The 23053-nt window shown below is 40.2% G+C and overlaps 1 protein-coding gene across 5 annotated transcripts in view; it reads right to left on the bottom strand.

The window, feature by feature from the left end:
• Nucleotides 1–19495, bottom strand: part of unc13bb (unc-13 homolog Bb (C. elegans)) — a 34120-nt gene extending 14625 nt beyond the window's left edge. For 2 of the 5 annotated variants that reach the window (XM_046861822.1, XM_046861823.1), the window contains exons 1-18: nt 19246–19495; nt 14343–16667; nt 12905–12927; nt 12474–12520; nt 11153–11231; nt 10368–10373; nt 9687–9761; nt 7361–7580; nt 5659–5886; nt 5352–5493; nt 5088–5257; nt 3068–3183; nt 2153–2316; nt 1865–2015; nt 1187–1255; nt 1013–1102; nt 721–861; nt 488–618 (exon numbers count right to left, since the gene is read on the bottom strand). In XM_046861822.1, the coding sequence (XP_046717778.1) occupies nt 488–618; nt 721–861; nt 1013–1102; nt 1187–1255; nt 1865–2015; nt 2153–2316; nt 3068–3183; nt 5088–5257; nt 5352–5493; nt 5659–5886; nt 7361–7580; nt 9687–9761; nt 10368–10373; nt 11153–11231; nt 12474–12520; nt 12905–12927; nt 14343–16593 (4103 nt within the window). In that variant the 5' untranslated portion in view covers nt 16594–16667; nt 19246–19495. The remainder of the gene's footprint in view (nt 1–487; nt 619–720; nt 862–1012; nt 1103–1186; nt 1256–1864; nt 2016–2152; nt 2317–3067; nt 3184–5087; nt 5258–5351; nt 5494–5658; nt 5887–7360; nt 7581–9686; nt 9762–10367; nt 10374–11152; nt 11232–12473; nt 12521–12904; nt 12928–14342; nt 16668–19245) is intronic. The other 3 variants (XM_046861824.1, XM_046861825.1, XM_046861826.1) reach the window with 3 other exon arrangements.
• Nucleotides 19496–23053: the final 3558 nt, after the last annotated feature.

Here is a 23053-nt window from a genome sequence, read left to right as displayed (position 1 = left end):
TGTGGTTCTTCTCCAAAAATAACATTTTACGTTGACTTGAAATTGGAAACACAAACCTCTTCCAGCATGGCATGAAGATCAGCTTTACATGGGCTCGAGTGGCCTGCGATAGAGCGCTGATCTCAACCCTACTGAACACCTTTGGGATGAATGTGAACTGCACCCCCAGGCCTCCTCACCTTCTCATCCACATCAGAACCTGACTTTACTAAAACCCTTGTGGCGAATGAACACGAATGTCCACAAGCACACCCCGAAATCTAGTGGAACATCTTCTCATACCATTATTATGACCAGGTGTCCGCAAACTTTTGCAACACAGTATATGATAACAAACCAGTTTTGTTATAACAGAAAGTCACACATGGCTGGAAAAGTCAGGAGTCCCAATACTTTTATCCATATGATCTTGTTTATTTATTTTAACCGACCCTGGATGTTTGTGTGTTATGTTGCACACGTGTGTAGGTGTGTGTCCAACACTCACTGGTTGAGAACAGGCGTGTACGAGTTGCGATCTTCCTCTATAATGGAAACGATCAGAGTGATCAGCTTGGGCCAGAAGTCCAAATTCTTGATGCTTGGACCCTGCTCTTCTAAAGGATATTCATCTTTATTCTGAAATGAGAAAGAAAAACAGTCAGAGCCAACACACACACACACACACACACACACACACACACACACACACACACACACACAAATGAAAAAATGTCTGACCGGTTCTCCTACAGGCTGGTACTGGCGGCTATAGAGCTCTTGGCAGTTGTTGAAGATGTAGTCATAGGTGGAGTTGAGGCAGGCTTTCACACAGTCTCGGACCACCTGGCTGGCTCTTGGAGGGCTCTGCAGTTCCTGTACCTGTCCACCAGGGGGTAGGGTAAGACGCTCATTTACAGCACAGAAGTGTTCGCCACTTAAACGGTCCTTGTATCATGATGCTGATCAAACACACCCCAGTAAATCAGAAGCTCGTGCTGTTCGAATTAATTAAAAATAAATAACACCATACCTTCATCCTGAAGAACGTGATGCTGGTAAGAAGATCCACAGTGGACTTCAGGTCTTGCAGACGCTCCTTACTGCTAGCGGGGAAGTTGTTCTGCAGCAGAATACACACCACGATTACAGAGCACGACAACGGCGATCTCACAGTGGTATTGAATGAGTTGAACGCGTGACTTACGCGGTACATGGAGAGATCGATGCGTAAGGAGTTATGCAGCTGGTCCAAGAGCTTGACAAACCTTTCTTTCTGTCGGATGAGGAAATAGAGCGTTGAGTGGAATGAGGTAGAAAACAAAACATTAACACAATGTGGGAGTATCCAGCTACGTGACGAAATTGAGAAGAGAAACTGATTCGTTGTCACAAGAGGAACTCTGTGCACCACCGACTGATAAAAGTTGCTAAGGCACGCATTAGTAGGAACGCCTATTGCCATAGTCGAAGTGATAAAATTGGTGTTTGTGTGTGAATGTATTATTAAAGAGAAGCCGGCAAATTGTTGAAAAGAGTTGCAGGACCACCTAAAAGCAGCCGGAACAGTAGTTATCCAAAACAAGAAAATATAAAGTGCACTGCAATCAACTTCATTTTTACAACTCACACACTTTTTTTTATCAACTTTTACAACTATATGAAGGTCAGTGTTCCCTGTGACTATGCGTGCAGCGTTGTGCTGCCACCTGTTGGAACTTTTTGATTCCATCTTGAATATAAACCTATATAAATGTGATTAACACCCAGCATTTGTGAGCACAGAGGTTCCTCAAACCACAATAAGTGCTACATGCTGCATATTTGTGTGTGTGTGTGTGTGTGTGTGTGTGTGTGTGTGTGTGTGTGTGTGGGCACTCGGTACCCCGAAGTTGGAGGCGGAGAAGCGGTCAGAGGCAGAGACGTTGGTGGAAGCGGTGGTGTGAGCATAGAAGGCATTAATGTTGGCCAGCAGGGTGCTCATCATAGCAGGGACGCCGGGACACATGTATTTAGATGAGAGACATGCAAAGTGCCTAAAAAAAAAGCAAATACATTGAAGGGTGTTTTAAACTAAATGGCAAATCTATATAAAAAAATTAAGGAATGAGACAACACTGCTTTAAAAGACTTAAAAAAGAAAAAGCCGGTGTAACACGGAGACGGCGCGTACGTCATGGCCTGGTAGATGGACTCGATCCCGTAACGCATCGCAAACTCGTCCACTATTTCCTGCGCCACGTCGTCAAAATAGACCTTCCAGGCGTCATCGCCACGGGCGTCCGGGATCCTCACTGCTCCCTGACCGAGCACGTCTGTGGTGTGATGGAACAGGTTCTGTGGAAAAGACACGGAAGTAGGAAATGTGCAGCAATTCAACAATTTCAAAGATAAAGACTTTAATTAGTTCTTGAAAGAATTGAATTAATTATACAATGAAATGTTTGAGCTCATATTTGGGTTTCAGTCAGCACAGACTGGACCGGGCAAAGCGAGATGACCAAGAAAACGTAACCAAGAAAAGGTGAGTTACAGTACGAAGTATGTCAAAAAACGACTGGGCAAACTTTCAAAACCGGTCTGAATGTGCAAGAGCACATCCGAGTGTTCTGATAGTTCTGATAGAGTCGCCTAGCGTGGAGGATGATGGGAAAGGAAGTGGCAGTAAAGCAGAGGTCCATGAGATGCTCGCTGCTAGAGTACATTGTAAATTAAATATATGACTTGTATCGTCTTTTTCTATCAAAAAAACTGGGAACAAGGAATAAATAAATAAATTAAAACTTATTAAGTTAACAGAGGTTGGTGTGAGAAAAAACTGTTTACAGCTGCTATAAGGTAAGCAATAACAGGAACTAAATTATCCCAATGACATGGAACTAAAAAAAAAAAAATAATAAAATAAAATAAAGATAAATGAATGGGAATTTGCTTGGTGGAAAAAGAATGTTAATGCAGTGATTCCTCTACATGTACATTCAATACCTTTATATAATAAGGTTTGTGTGAGTGTGTGTGTGTGTGTGTGTGTGTGTGTGTGTGTGTGTGTGTGTGTGTGGACATGTAGGATGTGTGTGAGACACTGTACCTCATGGAGACAGGTGTACTGCACATGGTATGGAGCTACTTTCTCTTCTCCTTTAATTTCCACGCTGATATGAAGACGGATTGCGCCGGACACCGCGGATTTATCAGTCCTTTTTTCTGTGAAAGGATACAGTGGAAGACGAGGAGAGGCGAGAGAGAGAGAGAGAGAGAGAGAGAGAGAGAGAGAGAGAGAGAGAGAGAAAGAGACAGACGGACAGACAGATCGTGTGAGGAAAGAGAGCGAGAAAGGGGTAACAATAGACAGAGAGAGAGAGGGAGGGAGAAAGAGAAAACAGAGTGAGACAAAGAGAGAAATAGGGAGAAAAAAGAGCGAGAAATACAAAAGAGTGAGAAGAGAATAAGAAAGAAAGACAAACAGTGAAAACAGAGAAGGACAGACAGATGGGGTGAGGGACGAGCATGAGAAAGAGAGAGAAGGAGGAGAGACAGAAATACAGAAAATAGGAGAAGAGAGAGAGAGAGAAAGAAAGAAAGAAAGAAAGAGACCGGCAGACGGGATGAGAAAAGGTTGTGAGCAAAATGGGGAACAACAGAGAGAGACAGAAGGAGAAAAGAGAGAGACAAAGACAGAGATGGAGGGAGAGACAGAAATACAGAAAAAAGACAGACAGAGAGAGGAGAGAGAAACAAAGACAGACAGGCGAGAGGGCAAAAGATAGAAATGCAGAGAGAAGATGTAGGATAGAGGGGGAAATAGAGACAGAGAGAGAGAGAGAATTGAAAGAGAGATAGAGGAGAAAAACACATTCAGTTGGCACGACTTCAAAATGAACTAAATCGATGCATTGAGTCAGTGAAAGAAAAACTCCACTTATTTATATGCCATAAAAGAGATATAGAGAAAAAACACGACTGAGAACATCGTGGCCTTTTTCTCCAGAAACGCAGAGCCGTCTCTTTTTCTTCTGACAGGCAAATTATTAAGGGGTCATTTCTACACGACATCTGATCGCTCCGTTTCCAACTCGAGTCGGTACATAATAATCAAGCAACATCACAGAGAGAGAGAGAGAGAGAGAGAGAGAGAGAGAGAGAGAGAGAGAGAGAGACTCAATTACTACTATTGCCTGTAATTGCTAGAGCCTTTGTGGAGGCCACAGCTCCAGAAAAGGGCAATTAGAAGAACAACACAAGGACGACGAGAAGCTCTGAACATGAAACACAACCAAGATCAAGCTGCAAATGAGCCCTGATCTATACACTGCAGTAAAAAAAAAAAAAAAAGAAGAAGAAATCTTGCTATTCTTTATTTATCCAATTATTTTGGCATAATATTAAATATACTTTGCTTGGACAAAAGTGTTGGGACAGCTGTCCCAACGTTTTTGAAATTGGGATCTTATAGTAAATAAAATTTTATCGAAAATAACGAAACGCTGGTCCACCTGATGTTCGCCCGTCGGCCGGTGTGTCGCTGCACTCTTGGTTTTCCCCAAAAGGCTCGGGACTCTTAAAATAGTACCAGCATAATGTCATGTGAGGAGAGAACAGCGAGCTGAGATAGACCCTGCGGTCCTTCACTCATCCCCGTAGCCCACATGCACACTCGCCCATTCAGCTTTCACTAATTCCCCTTACTGACACGAGCTCTTAGGGACGACCCGCCAAACACCACACACTGTCTGTGTAAACAGTACATGCGGATCTGATCTCATTACGAGTACGTCTTATCGTTTCCTTACATCAGTTATTCTACTAGATTTCAGTGTGTTTGAGACACTTGGTAATTGGTGATATCTAAGTACACTGAAGAAATGCAGCTGATGAGACTAATCAGTGCGATGTGTTTCAGTCCGGCGACGCCGATAAAGAGGAAAGATTCACCAGCCACAGGGAGAGAGAGCCACCATGCAGAGACGGGCGGAAGGGTCGGTGAACAGTGACAGCGCAAGCAGGCACAAGAGGAAGGGGGGTTGACACACAAATGGCCACTGGCAGATGTCAAGATGGTGTGTGTCAGACAGACAGACAGACACACACACACCCACCCACCCACTTACCCAGGTTGTACCAGACGTCCATCTCGCCGCTGAGTGTCCGCACCTCGATGATGCTCTGTCCCAGGAAATCGTCCGACTCTCTCTTAAGCCTCTGTTTCACACGGGACTTGATGTCGTCGTCTTCGTCCCACACGCGCACCTTAATGCGGTCTGACGAGTTGTGGCACTCACTGAAAACACACACACACACACACACGGAAAACGTCACTAAGTGCAAAAGTTTACAGACGCTTACTTGAGAATGAGAAAGAGAGGCGCGCTCACAAGTGAAATTTCTCCTCCCACACGGGGTTCAAGTTGCCGTAGATGGTCTTAGTTCGCTTCTTCGTCTTTCCCACTTGGACAGTCACGTAAGGGTCGCTCGAGCCCGTCTTATCTTTGGCCTGCAAGCCCTGAGCACACTTTACTACATAACACACACATACAGAGCTTGAAGCATACTGGTTCCTTGTCAACTGCATGAAATTATCAATTAATTTCAATGCATGAAATCATGTGTCAGTGTTACTTTTCTCCAAATGTTTTCCAACATACTAGGAAGTTCCTTCGATAAGGCCTGAAGAGTTCATACCGGTAATGTTGATCTTGGCCGACCACTTGGAGGTCCCGTCCAGAACGCTCTGCTTGATGGTCTTCATCTGCTGTGCGTGAACCGTTTTGCTGATCATGAACACGTCCCTGATAAGCTCGAAGATCTCAGGTTTGTTCCTCTCCCTGATCTTCATGCGGTCCTTCATGGCCATGATGATGTTCTGCGTGCGATCTTCGGCACCGTGTTTCGAGCTTTTCTCGGCCGCGCCTGTGGTTAATGAGACAGGAGGAATTTTTTATTTTGGTTTAAACACGCATATTACATGGGAAACACTGGTCCTCTGTAAGCCTGAATGGAATTGTGGGTAATGTACAGTCTGACGTTAAAAACTGTCGATAAATTCTAAAACATCATGAAAAAAGAAATCTTGGATGCCTGTTGATTATAAAGTGTCGTATGTTCGCGGTGGATTTTTTTCCCTTTACGGATGTTTGGTTCGAATGCAAACTGCAACCGTCTTATTAATATTTTATGCAAATACATTTTCAGACTGGCTCTATATCTTGTTAAACCATCACACAGCTATTAATAGATTTTGCGAGTTTATTACTTATTTAATGGCAAATATAACTACACATCCACATGTTGCTCTTCACCAAACTGTTATCACAAAACTGAAGGCAACACAATTGTATAGAGTGTCTTTGGATTAGATGTGTCTAATATAAGGAATCTAATTGCTACATACACAATATAGAACAATGTTTGTGGACACCTGACTAAGATTTTTGAACATCTCGTTCCACATTTAGTCTCCATTCGCTCTTACAATAACCTCCACTCTTCTGGGAAGATGCGCCACTCGATTTTGGCGTGTTCTTGTGGATACCCGTGAGATTCAATCAGCCACAAGGGTGTAAGTTGAGTCCGATACTGATGTAGCAGAAGATCTTCCACTCCGAACTATGTGAAGCATATCTTAATGGAGCTTCGGAACAGGTTTGGGACTCGTAGCTGAAGTGAAGGAAGAATTTCATTCTACTAAATCCAAAGACTTTCTACACAATTGTGTGCCTTCAACTTTGTGGGAACAGTTTGAAGAACCACCACATAGTCAGGTGTCCAAATAATATGTTTTGCATCACTAAACTCAAAATCTGTGTCAGTAACCAACCCAGTAAAGGTGAGAAGTTGCCCTTTATACAGTCATGGCCAGTTTTGAGAATGACACAAATATACATTTTTCACGAATCCTGCTGCTTCGGTGCTTCAGATCTTTTTTGTCAGATGTCACTATGGTATACTGAAGCATGATTATGGCGACAAAGGCTTTTATTGGCAACCTCATTAAGTTTATTGTAAAGAGTCAACATTTCCAGTGTTTAACCCTTCTTGTTTAAGACCTTTGCAATTCGCCCTTGCATTCTGTCAATCAACTTCTGGGCCACATCCTGACTGGTGGCAGGCCATTCCTGCATAATCAACGCTCAGAGTTTGTCAGAATTAATGGTTTTGTTTATCCACCTGCCTGCTGAGAAACGATTACTCCATCAACAAGTTCTCAATATGATTTAGGTCTGAGGAGTTTCCTGGTCATGGACCCCAAAATGTCGATATTTTGTTTCCTGACCCACACCTGTCTTTTATCATCTAGTTATCAAGTTTTATTTTTCCTTCAGAAAATCTCATTTTTAATCTTCAAGAACTCTAAGCTATTTTGGATGTGTTCGTCTGAACTCACGCTGCAGGCAGTCTGCGTTGAGGAGCTCCTGACACTTTTCGTGACATTTGACCCCACACTCGGTACATCTCATGCCCTGGCGTGCGATACCCCACAGCAGCCCTTCGCACTCATAGCAGTACGTCGGAGTCGTCGCTGTCCAGATCTCGAACTTATGTGGCGTCGTGCAGGAGATCGGGTAGATCAGAGCCTGCAGAGTTTTCTTATACACATGGTTCTTCTGCAGGCGAGAGGTAAGAGAGCCTTAACGTCCCAAATTATCATAATCTAAAAATAGTAACCCAAAGCAATTCAACAGCACAATTTTAACCCACAAACATTAAAGAGAATATTAGGCAACATTTAATAGGCAAATAACGTGTGCATGTTACATACTTATATTAGTAACATAATTCATAAAGTTCCTGAATTAAATAATTGCAATTATTGTGAATTTATTTCATTTATTCAATCCCATAATGGAAGAATCAGTTAAGTTATTTAAGTTAATTTGAACATGTCATTATTTATTGTATTGTTTATTAGTAATTATTTATTAATTATTTATTATGATTGACCTTTTACAACCGATGCTTCTGGTGCAACTGAAACCCTGGCGTTAGTTGAAAGTTTTCCGAAAGGTAAATCATGCCTTTATTTTGAACCAAACTGATTACCCTCAATGTAGGTCTAAACTATCGCTCTCTTTCGTTGATAGGTGCACACAAGCATTATCATATGACCCTGATTTTAAAGGCTATTAATTGCCTCTAGTCTGCTAGAGAATTGCTTTTTAAGATTCTCCTAATTAGATTACAATTTTTAAAAAAAATGGACAATATATATTATAATGTATATATAATATATATTACACTGATGTGTTCCTATGACCCCATCGTAACTTCACAATTCAAATATCACAATTCAAGACATGACCTTGCCTACACAGAAGTCTTAAAGAATGGTGACCAGTATGGGGTAATGTACTGTGTAATTTATAAAAACGGAGCAGTTTACAGTCTTGTACTGTATAAACTATGCAGTATATATGTATACGGTGGATGAGCGCCGGTTTGTGCATACAATGCTATGTTTGCCTGCCACACGAAACGTAGAATCGGTATGGTTATCGTAACAAAGGGAAATCATATCAGACCTTCTACTATGGCCAAATGGTCTCCAACCTGTTCTGTTTCGTTGTAAATATGAACTTCCTGGTAGGGTGTGTGTTTGGGGTTTGGTGGCTGTTTGTGTGCATATATTATATATATATATATATATATATATATATATATATATATATATATATATATATATATATATAGACATTCCTTTTGTACATATATTTGTGCTATATCTGTCATACCACTTCATACTGTATCTGTATCATACTTATATAAAAACCACACTATATATACCCTTATTCAGTTACATGTACATATTACTACATCTTCTGTATAACCTCATACCCTTATTTATTACACTGCCACTGTAAATAAGCTATCTATGCACTTCTGGTTAGATGCTAACTGCATTTCATTGGCTCTGTACATGTACCCTGCACAATGACCATAAAGTTGAATCTAATCTAATCTTATATATATATATATATATATATATATATATATATATATATATATATATATATATATATATATATATATATATATACACACACACACACACACACACATTACATATATAAAATGCATAATAAACAATAGTGTCACAGGTGAATACTGTATACTGTGGTGATGTACAAAGTTTTGACTGTTGAACAATAGAAATTTAATTACAAACAAGAGCGTTCTTTCTCTGCCTGAAACAATCAGAGATTGTTGAACGTTCCAAATGCAAGTTCAACATTAAGAAAGAATCGAATCGTTTTTAGTAGCTGCACCAAAACTGTGGAACAGTTTTTACTTTCGCTTAGATGTGCTCTGATTATAGAACTCAATGTATTCGGTGTTTTTTTTTTATGTTGTTCTACTTTTATTACTTTTATTACTAAATTGGGCTTTGGAAATAAACGGACATCGACATTCAAAAATGTAAATTTAATGTACAATTTAAAACAATTATTTTGCTTAATAAAGTTATATTGTGTAGCATTCGGATTTTTATTTACTGTCGGTTGAGTTTGATTATTTATCGATTTTTCTGTGAAAGTTACTAAATAAAAATAATTTATTAAAGGTATTTCGAAAACTTTTTTTTTTTCTTTTTCCTAAAACTTTACAATTGTTTCTCCAAAGTTGCCCAAAGATGGTGTTATAATAAACCATTACCAGGACCTCATTGGTGGAAAAAGATCTCACAAAATAAAAAAAAGTAGCATCCTACTCACCAGCTCCTCGTCTTTAACGGAAGCACGGGAAGCCATAGCAGATACAATACCAGCTTTTCTGGCTTGAACCAGCGCCTGTTTCATGGAGAACGACAATTACATTCCAATATAGTCAGATAATGTTTCATTGCAAAACGTAGCTACATCATAACTATGTGCAATAATAAAAAAATAATAATAAAAAAAAACGAGTGAGGTGGGAAATTCAATCGAGTAAGAAGGTTGAAGGGGTTGAGGATAGAACCTGAGCATCACTGGTAAATGCATAAACTACGACTCATCAACAATTCAACCGGAGGTGGAATTGTATAAGTAGTGCCTAATGGCGTGCTACATGGCTGGGCATGTAACACAACGTAAAAACTACTGGCAGGTCGACGGAGGAACAATCACTCTATTGTGCAAATACATAAAAACAAACATCACATGGAGAGATTTCCATGGACAAACAGGGAGATCTCATTTGCATGGCAGATATCTCATCATGCCCGAGTATGAGGAAGCAAAAGTTTTTTCGCGTTCAATATGAAGAAGGAGTGAAGCTACAACAGGGGAGAGACTCTTTAATAATCGTATTTTACGATTGCCGGAATGGAAGAATACTGATTCGCAAAGTCAGTACGACCCATTCCTATTGAACAAACAACAGCTAGAGTGGATCGATCTGCTTTTTAAACTTACCATAGCCTGGATACAATGAGTGAATGCATTCAAGAAAAGTTTATTGAAAAAAAAAAAAAAAAATTCATCAAAAATTCTTCCACATTTACTTCTATTTACATTTAATGTATTTACAGGTGCACTGATCGCTGCAGGACAATGTTTTAAACAGTATGCAAAATGTATGAATGAATGTTACTACACTATATGAGCAAAAGGGTTTTGACGCCTGACATTCCCAGCCATATGTGGTTGTTCCTCAAACTGTTACCACACATTTGCAGGCAACACAATTGTATAAGATGCTTTTGATTCCTTCACTTTTAATTGAAAACCCAAACCTGCTCCAGCATGACCGTGTGCAAAAAGCCAGCCCTATGAAGATCTTCTGCTATAGAGTGCCAACCTTATTGAATAATGAATGTGAATGCTGAATGCACTCCAGGCCTCCTCACCTTCTCACCTACACCAGCCCCTTAATTCAACACCCTTGTGGCGGAATGAGCAAAATGTACACAAAATCTAATGGCACATCTTCCCAAAAGCGTGGAGCTCATTATAAAGAGCAAATGTAGAATGGAATGTTCAAAAAGCAAATATTAATGTTATGGTCAGGTGTCCACAAACCTTTTTGTTCATAAAGTGTATCTGGCAAGACTTTTAATAATTGTAAAAAACAAAAAAAAACCTTCCAGACAAACAAATCTTACAATAGTGTCTCTAACAGGCATGAAGTCATGACTTTTAATCTTAATTCTAATTCACGGACTGATTAAAATTATTGTATTCGGAAGATGAGCACCTACCACGTCACTGACGAGAGGGATTGGTTTCCTCTTCCGCAAGTCTGGCATGCTGTCAATCCCAAACAGGCCACTCCCACTTCTGTGGATAGCACCAAAGATCGAAGATTTAAAACATGTGCATGGACAAAATATTTATATGATGAGCATTTTAGCATGACTTTTGATGTTGAGTTGACCTACAGTGGATGAGTGGATAGACAGAATACAGTATATACACCGATCAGGCATAACATTATGACCACCTGCCTAATATTGTGTTGGTCCCCTTTTGCTGCCGAAACAGTCGTGACTCATTGTTCATTAACAGTATCAACTTCTTCAGCAGTTTGAGCTACAGGAGCTCATCTGTTGGATCGGACCACACAGACCAGCCTTCGCTCCCCACGTGCATTAATCACCACTGTTCCTTCATTGGAGCTCCTTTGATAGATACTGACCACTGCAGACCAGGAACATCCCACAAGAGCTGCAGTTTTGGAGATGCTCTGACCCAGACGTCTAGACGTCTCAATTTGTCAAACTCGCCTAAATCCTTACGCTCGCCCATTTTACCTGTTTCTAACATCAACTTTGAGGACAAAATGTTCACTTGCTGCATAATAAACAAATCCCACCCATGAACAGGTGCCATGATGAAGAGATAAACAGTGTTATTCCATTCACCAGTCATAATGTTATAATGTCAACGTTACGCCTGACTGGTGTACATGTGATAGAAAAACCTTCAGACAATAGCTTCCCATATGCATGTATATAGTTGCTGACAAAATGAGGAAAAAGCATTTGTATAAACTTGAATATATGATTTTTTTCCCCATGACCAGCGGTAATCTTTTTTGTTTGTTTGTTTTTTGGATATGACACAATCTTTGTGTTGACGTGTCTTATTGGTTCAAAAAGTATTTTTGCCTTGATAATTATATGTATTTTTCCTCTCAAAAGGGAAAAAAATAAAAAATAACATTAATTACAAAGAAAAAATACAAAAGAATTGGACCATAAAAGACTGAAAGAAAGTCCAAATGTGACATTTGTGTCTCTAATAAAAGAACTTGTGTAAGACTGAGAACAGAAGAGTGATCACAAATCAAACACTGAGGTGGAAGCTTAATGGTTTGAGGTTGTTTAGGAGCAGGGAATGTTAAAGACTTGCTCTGGGTGAAAGTAACCAACATGGCTACCATTATATAGTTCAGTGCTTTGCAATTATGTCTGAAATAGGGGTTTTACACATTTTTAACAAGGACTGTAACATTATCTGATGATATAAACTCATTTACAACATTGCGACCTCTAGGGGAGAAAAATGAAGAGAACTTACCCTGCTTTGACCCAGTCATGTCTGGAATTGCCACCATTCTCCTGACCCTATTTAATCCAGAAAAAAATTCTGATTAATATTAATGCCATAAGATGGTCTAAAGCAACCAAAAAACAAGCTAATTAAGACTAATATATATGATGGATGCATGACTGGTTGAGTTTCACCACTTTCATAAGTAAAAACAAACACAGCTGTTCTCTGTGTCTCCTCCAAGAATGTGTGGATGACAAAAATCTTACACTTTATTCAAACAACACACAGAAAAGAGTTGCAAACAAATACATGGTGAAAAGAAACAGACACTGAGACTGGGGACAATTCTGAACTGGTTTCATGCATTAGTAAAGAGAGCATGCTCTTAGTTAAAAATGTTACATAAATAATATAGAAAGCAATTTTGATGATAAAGAAAATTAACCAAAAGTGACCTGATTAACCGCTTGGATTTCCTCTGCAAAACAGATCAAGACAAAACAGCTTTGTTAAGTTCACTGCAAACGTTTGTACATTTGACGACGTACAGTATCACACAAAAGTGAGTGCACCCCTCACAATTCAGCAACCATTTTGGTACAAAATATTATAGAAATGAAACTTGGATATATTTTAGAATATCAATGTGCAGTTGGGTAGCAGTACAGATTAACTGTCTTCTAAAAATAACAACATACAGCTGTTATTGTCTAAATAACTCAACAAAAGTGAGTACACCCTAGGTGATAACAGCTGTATGGAGCATAACCATGTAAAGCCACATGTCCTATTGATCAGGTTCATGTTTTTGTCTGCTTGACAGGACCATACAATTGTATTTATCTTATATTAAAGCAGTTAAAATGTGGTGCTTTGAGTCCAATTCTCTCATATGGACAGGTGAAGGTTCAACATGCACCTCATAATAAAGAGATTTGAGAATTAGAATTGTTGCTCTCCACAAAGATGCCAAGTCTATAAGAAGATTAATAACACCCAGAAACTGAGTTACAGTACAATGGACAGGATCATACAGAGGTTTTCCAAGATGGGTTCCACTCCTGTGGTCTGATGACACTAAAATAAACTTGTTTGGCCCAGATGGTGTCCAGCATGTGTGGCGACACCCTGGTGAGGAGAACCAAGAAAATTGTGTTGTGCCTACAGTCAAGCATGGTGGTGGTAACGTCATGGTCTGGGGCTGCATGAGTGCTGCTGGTACTGGGGACCTGTGGTTTATTGAGGGAAACATGGATTTCAACATGTACTGTGAGATTCTGAAGCAGAACACTATGCTCTTACTTTAGAAACTGGGATGAATGGCAGTTTTCCAACATAAAAAACACGCCAACAAGTTGACAACTAGTGTCATTGCTGGGGAAGCTAAAGTTGAAGGTTATGGAGTGGCCATGTATGTCTCCAGACCCGAACCCTTATAAGCCCCTGTGGGGCTTCTCAAGTGGAAGGTGGAGAAAAGCCATGTGTTTAACATCCAGCAGCTCTGTGATGTCATTATGGAGGCATGGAAGAGGATCCCAACAACAACCTGTGCAGCTCTGGTGAAATCCATGCCCAGGAGGATTAAGGCAGTGCTGGATAACAATGGTGCCCACACAAAATACTGACACATTCCATATAGTTTTAACATGTTCACTTAGGGTGTACTCATGTTTTTCTGGAAGTTATTTAGACAGTAATGGCTGTATGTTAAGTTATTTTCGAAGGACTGTAAATCTGTACTGCTGTACGAACTGCACATTGACTACTTTAAAATACATCCAAGTTTCATTTCTAAAGTATTGTCCCTTGAGAACATAAAATGGTTGCTTAAATGTGAGGGGTGCACTCACTTTTGTGAGACACTGTATATACAGGTTTACATGAAAATGATACCTGGATTGAATTCTTCTTCTGAAAAAACATGCTTCGACTCCATAGAATTCCGAAACAACCTATGTTTTTGTCTTTGCTCTTTGAGAACACGTTGGATATTGGCAAGGCACTTCTGGTGGTGAGGGTCAAAATGATCAGGGTTCTCATTGCCTGAGTTTACCTGAGCCTCTCCCTTATTAAACTCAGCTTCTGCTTCATGGACTGTCCCCAGAGATTCTGGCTCAGTGCCCTTAAGGTCAAGATGGGTCATTTCTTTATGCCCTGACTTCCCATGACATCCTTCGACTGACCCTGTCTCTGGGATGAATTCAAAAGAACCAGGATCACATGAAAGCTCTGGACCTATTAAAGGTTCCTCTTCACTGGATGAACGGTCGATTGAAAAGTATTCAGTCTCACAAGAAGGGGACACTGTGCCAGATGTCGATTCCTGAGAATCAAGGATTTGCGGGTCATTTGTTTGGTCCATTTGTAGGTCACGCGAGTTGAATTTTTCATGAAATCGTCCCTTGACCAAGCTTTGATCTAAGGTCTCATTGCTAGACAGTGTTCCCTGATCCAAATCAGATCCCTCTACAGTGGAATCATCCTCCAGAAAAAGTTCATTTGGAACAGATCCTTCAAGCATTCTCATAGCTCCATGAAGTGCCGACTGAAAGGTCAGCATGGCTTGGTTCACCTTTAATACATCACTCACAATATTTGGATGACTGATGTCTGATGTTTGATGATCTTCAGACATGCTTGGGTTAGCCTTCTTGGACCAGCCTCTCTCTATGCTTTCTCCAGAATACACAAAAGAATTTTCACAAGACGAGTTTAAATCTGGGCAAACATCATCATAATCGGTCAGCACCATAGTGGAACAGCTAATGCTCCTGGACGGGCCACTGCACAGGTCGTCGACATATGCATCCATAGTGTGGTAACCTGAACTACGAGAATAGGGGCAATTCAACGTGCAATCGCATTCAGTATCGAGGCCTGTATGTCTCCTGGGTTGTCTCCAGTCTGCAACGCTGGACAAACTGGACAATGAGCTGTACTGGTGTCCAAACAGCAATGAAAGGTGCTCAGAGCTGCTTTGGGAAGAATGGCCTGGAGTTGCTTCACCATGATACCTACACCAGGAATTGGGTTCTCTATGGTCTTTTAAATCATCAGTGCTATTCTGACAAGAGCAGCAATCCTCCTCACTCCATCCTCCTTCTCCGCTGTGACTTAAACGTATGCCTGAGGTATCCCAGCCTGCCCTTTGTAGATCCGACTCCACTGAATGATAACGGTCATTATGCTCTATACTTTTAAAGCTATGGTCTGACAAAGAGCTAGAACTTGGAAAATCCTGTCCATAAACCCGATCTTGTTCGGCATAATTGGAAGCATTGTCTCTGCCAGGAGAGTTCTTGGAGTTGTCGGAAACCACAGCAGGATCTTCTCTGGACTTTCTTGCTACATCACTAAAAGGAGTTTCATTATTTTCAGGCCTCTTTAATAGTGGACTTCTGTGTCTTGGGCTAGCTGCGACATCATTCAGATTGCTCCTTTGATGAACCGTTAGCCTTTGAGGTGAGGGCTGACTGGTTGAGCATGCCGAATAGAGCCCCTCGATTTCCATGAGCACAGAATCCACGCAGAAAGACACCTCATCAACGGAGCCGCTCACTGAGTTTAGGTACTGCCTCAAGTCTGAGATCTCCTCCTGGATTTTATTAATTCCCTGAAGCTCTTTCAAAATATGTTCTACTATAGTGCTGGAACGTCTTTCCTTGCTTCTTCCTGCATCTTCTGCCTCTACTTTCCCAGGTGTTTGTGGAGCTTCCATGTTTATTCTCTTGGCCATAAAATCTGTGCTAGTTAATACTTTATAGTCTGAGGCAGGGCTGTTCGTTGGTGTTGAACATGGGCTCTTAATGGTATTTTCACTGTTTAACTCAACCTCGCCTATCAGGTATTTACTGCTTGATTTAAAAGGACTTTTATTCAAGGTCACAACAGACTCATTGCTAGAAGGTTCCCGGCTTTTTCCATAGATGAACATGTCGTCTTCCACTTCTGCAGAGGTATGCGTATGAAGGTTATACGCGTCAAGCTCTGCTGGACCCTGCAAAACTTTCTGGATCTTCTTGCATAGGCCATGACAGACCTTGAGGCTCTGGGTTCTCTTCTTGCCCAGTTCTTTTCTTTTGGAGTGGGAGATGCCAGCGCCATTGCCTCCATCCCGTTCATCGCTATGACTACGCGGTAACATTCCGCAGCATCAGGATTGGCCGACTTGGAGTTCCTCACATGATAATTAGCATCAAGGCACTTGAGAATGGTCACCTGCAGTGCATGAAACAACCCTAGTTGTAAGTCAAGTGCTAATTTGGTTACAAGAGTGGTTCTATACTGTACCTTTCTTAGTCAAACTGCTGTAAATAGTAAAAATCAATTCTGAACCAAATAAATTTTTACTGCTATATATAGTTCTCATTTACGGCATTTGGCAGACACGCTTAGGGACTTACATTTATCTTATTCACACAACTGAGAAACTGTGGGGTTGAGGGCCATGCTCATTGGTCCAGGAGTAGCAGCTTGGTGTGGCTGGAATTTGAACTAATCACCAAAGTGATGGGAGTCCAAAGCCTTAACCACTAAGCAACCACTTCTTCTATTTTCCAGCTAACTGTCTGAACAAAGTTGGAGGCACACAATTGTATAGGGTGCCTTTGAATGTGACAGCATTACATTTTTTATTTTTACTTGAACTAGGAGACCTGTACCTGTTCCAGCATAATAATAATACCCCAGTGCACAAAGCCAACTCTAAGAAGATATGTTTTACATGAGTTAGAAAAAAACTGATGATTTGGAACACTGACTGCACCCCAGTTCTCCTCATCCCACCTATATCAGTGGCTGACTTTACTAACACTCTTGTGGCTGAATGAATTTCGACAAATCTCCGCAAACACACTTCAAAATCTAGTGGAACATCTTCCTGAAAGAGTGGTGCTTATTATAATGGCAAATAAAGATGAAATGTGGAATGGGGTGTTCAAAAAGCTTGATCTTATTGATTGTGGACACTCTTATGATCAAGTGTCCACAAATTTCTGTCTATATATAATAATAATGGCTTATTCAATGTGAATGCATAAAAACTGTCATTTGTGCTTGAAATCTTATCATTAGACGCATCGTTTCTAAAGATGCAGGCTTTTGAAATGTGCTTACACTAGGGTGTTATTTCAGCTTGAAAAGTCCCACACTGTGAGAGTTACAGCAGTCCAGCTGTAGGCACCACTGTCATTTAGAGCCCCGCTGAGTCTAATAGCTACTTTAGCATTTCCCGAGTCTGACAGGTTGGCACCACATTTAGCTGGTCTTTTTTCAGCAGAATAATTGCAAGGACTGTTTTCCTCCTCTTTATATTCTCACTGTAACATATGTGGAGAATCAACTAATAAAATCATTACAACTGATCTAATATTATTCTAAAGTGTAGTACAGTTAAAAAAAAAACATCCATCTCAATGCTCCACAGTCTGTTTCATATAAATGTATGAGCATGTACTTACTCAACATCTGAAGCAAGAAACAGCAATGTATTTCACCTCAATATGCTCTAATAATATGGCCAGCTAATGCACAGCAAGATGGCCATTGAAATTCAGATACAGTCCTGCTGGGATAAATGCACTGAGTAGTTGACATGCTTGTAACTGAGACTCCAAGATGATGTGTTTGCTGTGGTGGCACTCAAGGATAAGCTTTGGCTTGCTGCCCAGAGTACAATGAAATAGGACATTTTAAGATAATTCTTTTAGACAAGCCTGACCAGCACCTATTTTAGAAACAGTATTGACTAGAATACCTTCAACTTCTATACATTATCAGTAATATACACAAGGTGGTATCAAAATGTTTCGAGATTAGTTTTGTAACACGCCAACAGATGGCAGCGCAAGGCTACATGCACAGTCACAGGGAGCACCAAACTTCATAAGTCAGTGTGAAAAAAGGCATCGTCCTGTGTACATTGTGAGCTGTGCAACTGGTGCTGTTGTGACCACGTGCGTTACCACGAGCTTCCAGTCAGCAACCCAGAGCCTTAACTACTCTCAACGGCTCGGTTGTATTAATGAAATAATTGTATGTCTGCCTAAAGGGTGTCTGCCAAACACTGTGAATATAAATGCACATTATTTAATACATGGAACAGCTCTGCTATTGCATTTCGGTTCCACCAAAATACCTGCTGTGTCTGGACTGTGGTCAGAAAGTTGGTGAAAATTTGATTGCAGGAAACATCAAATCATTCGATTCGGTCTTTACAAAAGTTTGTGAACATCTCTATTAAGCTTATATCATGCTTCTAGATTTGTCCATCGGAACAATATATTGGATAGTAGATGGGATATTTAGCAAGTGCTGGGTTGAGCTGTATTTTAAAATAAATTGAAAACGGGAGCGTTCGGTTCAGTTATGTGCGTCTGTTTACGCTCTAAAAAACAATTAACCTGCTCGACAGCAAGAACTGTACATAATATTATCCAAACATCGTATTTCTATCAGTACAAGAATCAAAACGAAGACACCTTGAGAAATCGAGTTAATATGCTTTCAGTGGCCATCTCTTTACTGCACTCGGCTCAATTGAAATCATCTGGAAGCTGAATAGCAAGACTACATTATACATCATATGTTAGAAATTATATATTAAATATTATACAGAATTGTTTCCTGCCTTTGTTCTCTTGTTGCCCAGTTGTTCAATTAATCCGGCATTCCTACATTCAAACTTCAGTCTGATGAGAAAGGAAACATCTAGAACATCCTTTTACTACTTTGACCAATTCCTGCAATAACACTACAAGTAAGAAAAATCTGGATTAAAAATAAAACACAATCTTACTTCACAGCACAGGAGGAGCAGCTTCACTCTGAGGAAAAACGCCCTTCTAAGAAGTGTCACAAGTGATTAAAACGTCCGGAGGATGACGTCCAACCTCACACTCGCTCCCTCCTCAGCCTCAGTAGAATGGGACGATGAAGTGAACGCTAAACCAAGTGGGTTTTGAAAAGGATGCACTCTTTACCATGTGATAAAAACGGCATACAGTCCACGACACTGTTACAGTCACGCAGCTTACCCTCGGACAACCTCGCATTGGTCCCTCCCTGTCTCCTTCCCTCCCTCCCAATCTCTTCATCCCTCCAGTATTTCTTGCTTTTTTTCTCCTTTCACTCCATGAATTCCAGCACGAGAAAATCCTCCTCTCATGTGGTCTCTCACCTTGTGTCTCACCCTTTTGTGCATTTTATGAATGGAAATTAACATTAAACACTTTGTATCCATCCGATTCTCTCACATGCTTTGCTGCTTTAACGGCATTATAGTCACATATCCAAGCTATAGCCATGAGACAGTGCAGGGAATGATTCATAGCTAATTTTCACATATTTCTGCCTTTTAAATTCGCTTGCCTGCCCGTGAGCCCTTCCCTTTCGTTGTCTTTTGCGACACGGAAATATATGCTCGTCTGCGAGAAAGCCTGTTCTCACTTCGGCTCTATACAATTAGCAGGCGTTCGTGTTCGCATCTCCACCAGCCCTCACACTAGCAATCATCGTAATAGAGCCTCATGTCAGAACTGCTGTATAAGAGTACTTCATTAGCATTAACTCGGTTATATTAATGCACCGCTTTGCTTCACAACCACCATCTAACAATAGAACAATCCACACACACACACACACACACACACACACACACACACACACACACACACACACACACACAATAATTTACATTCCAATTTTCTACTCAATGTACCCCCATTTTCCCAAAAATGATGTTGAAAAAAGAAACCACGATTAATCGGTTATTGATTTTAGCAACAGGGCTGAGGTGCTCATAAAGTCACGCATGTGCCAAGTTCAACAGAAACCCTGATCTCAAAATTACGACACGTCAAGGCAAAAGTGAAAAAGACAAAGTGTGTGTTTAAAACCATAGATGCGGATTGAGCATGTCTTTTAATCCATATATCGATCTCAAGTAGAAAGTAAGAGATCACCATCCTGTAGGCCATATTTTGCTAGCTAGCTAAGCAACTTCAGCTAACCCGAGACTGCGTAAACACTAATCTGAATGAATTTAAAAAACGGGGTTTTCGTCTAAAAACTTTCAGTGTCCCTACTTTCGTTTTCAATTGTTTCCCAAAAGTTTGCTGTTGTGTAAGATGCTTCAAACCACTGGGCGCTAGCAACATTATTCAAACCTAAGCTACTTCACTGAGCCAAAAAACAATTTTAAAGCATATTTAGAAAGGTTACTAAGATTATGATTTATGCAATTTAGCAAACAGGGTTTCTCACAGGATTTATTTTTTTTGCTACAGTTATGATATTTATGAATTTCACAGGTAGCGCTAGCTAGCTACCAATAGCCAACAAGTTTCAGTTTATTCAACCGAATTTTGCATAAATATAATACTTTTCTGAGAAGATATAAACATAAATTTCTCAGATACACAAGCCATCTAGCTTGCATGAGCCAACCTGACAAGAATTTTCTGAGGATCTTTAGATCACCTTCTTAAATGCGATAAATATAATCCCGACACGCAAACTAATTCTAGCGAAGGAAGCCAACCTTATGAGATTACTCAAACTATTCCTAGCTATATTAATGAATGTAATTTTCATAGCTACAGTATACAGATTTCTCAAATCATGCTAATAATAAAATTTACATTTTCTAAAGCCATGATGTCTATAAATACAGAAAACAAGCAGGAAACAGATAATAACTAAGTTCATGCATAAGAAAATAGGGAGGTATCTTGTTTATGCTCATGTTTCTGTCCAGGGTCCCAGCATTTACTAATCCTTTCCTGCTGTGTGCACATATTTAATTAGTCCTTCAGATTTTATATCTAGAGAGCTTCTGACCTTTACAGATTAGAGCTATTAGGACTGAAGAAGAATTTACCTTACGGACATAAGTAAAAGTTTCACAGGTCCCTTTGGACCCCACATCCCATTCTTGGAGTATTGAAAAAGCCCCAGTGTGATATAATTAGCCATTTTTTATGTAGTGGCAGTGGCTTCAACATGCACCAAAAATGTGGTAAAACTCAACCATTTAGAGATCTTTCAATGAACTAAAGAATGAAATGTGACTCATACTTACCTGACAGAAGATTTTAAAATGGTATTATGGTTGTAATGAGATGTTGGAAATAGGGGTAAAGAACAGGGATAGATTTCTCTATGGTGTTTTAAGTGAAGAACAATAAGTTAGAAAAGGCACAGACAGAGGAGATGGAGGTTATGAGCTCCCTACTATACCTCCTGGAGCTGAAGTCTCACTTTGTTAAAGGCCTTTATCCAGCGCACTCGGGAAGTGGAGACAGACAAAGCAGAGATGTCCTCCTGGGAACTGAGACAGAGACGCATGCTTTGAGACAGGTTTATAGTTTAGTATGTGCAATCAGTTAGCCAGAAATCAAAAGCATAGACCAGGCCATGAATTGGGGTGATATAGCTTTAGGAACTGAACCTAGTAGTCTTCATTATAGTAAAGTTCCAAGAATCACTCAACAATCTAATTAAACTTCTTCCCATCATCATAATCAACTAGCCACGTTGTGGACATATTATGAGATTTACATTTATCTGCCATTTAGTTACCTCTTCAAATAATAAGCACAAGACAAAACAATTTAGAGGAAAACCTTAACTGTATAAAGATTAATTTTTTTTATGCATACATTTACATTTATTGCATTTGGCTGATGCCCTTATTTAGAGCAACTTACATGTATCTCATTCATACAACTAAGCAGCTACGGGGTTACGAGCCTCAGGGGGCCCAGAAGTGGCAGTTTGGCGTGTCTGGAATGTTAAGATCCAAAGTCTAATGCCTTAACCACTGATCTACCACCTCCCCAAGCAAAATAATTCCTGTAAACATGCCACAAATTATGACTGATACATGGCTTTTACCGTTTGCATTTACAGCATTTGGAAGGTTCCCTTATCCAAAGCAGATCTACATCTGAGCAACTGAAGGTTAAGGGCCTTGCTCCAGGGCACAGCAGTGGTATCTAGCATGGCTAACACCATGTATTGTTATTATATTACTTAATTAAGCACAGAACCTTTTATATATAGTAAGACAGGATACCTTTTTTGAGATATTTCTGGCCTCTTCTCAACTTGGGGAATGTTGTCATGCTTTAAAGTGCTGCTTTCACACTTTCCCTTCTCTTGAGAAGATTTCGACCCCTCAACTGCTCCCCAGGAGGCATGACCATTGGCCGGATGGTGAACATTCCCAGGTGGGCGATATCCTGTACTATGAAATGAGTGGTAAGACTCCTTTAGCTCTGAACCTGTAACACCCTCTTGGCCCATTTCACTCGGAGAACTGGCTTGACTCAGGTTTCCTGAAGATCCAAAATGACTACTGCCGGCAGGACTAATTTGTGCGCAGGGGACGGGAAAAAAAAAAAAAAACACAATAAGGTTTAAGTATTAAAGTATTACATAGTGAGTGTTATATACTGAATACAACAATCAGCTAAAGGATAGGATGAAAGTAATGGAATAAGATGAGCTAGGATGGGATAGTATGAGAAAACTGGAACACACAAGACACACACTTTGATACATCACAGAGGAAACCACTAGCACTAATGTTGACGTTGGTTCAT

The sequence above is a fragment of the Silurus meridionalis genome, chromosome 11 (genome assembly GCF_014805685.1).
Source record: "Silurus meridionalis isolate SWU-2019-XX chromosome 11, ASM1480568v1, whole genome shotgun sequence".
NCBI lineage: Eukaryota > Metazoa > Chordata > Actinopteri > Siluriformes > Siluridae > Silurus > Silurus meridionalis.
The sequence above is the reverse complement of the archived record's forward strand: the minus strand, read 5'-3'. Positions and strand labels throughout refer to the sequence as shown.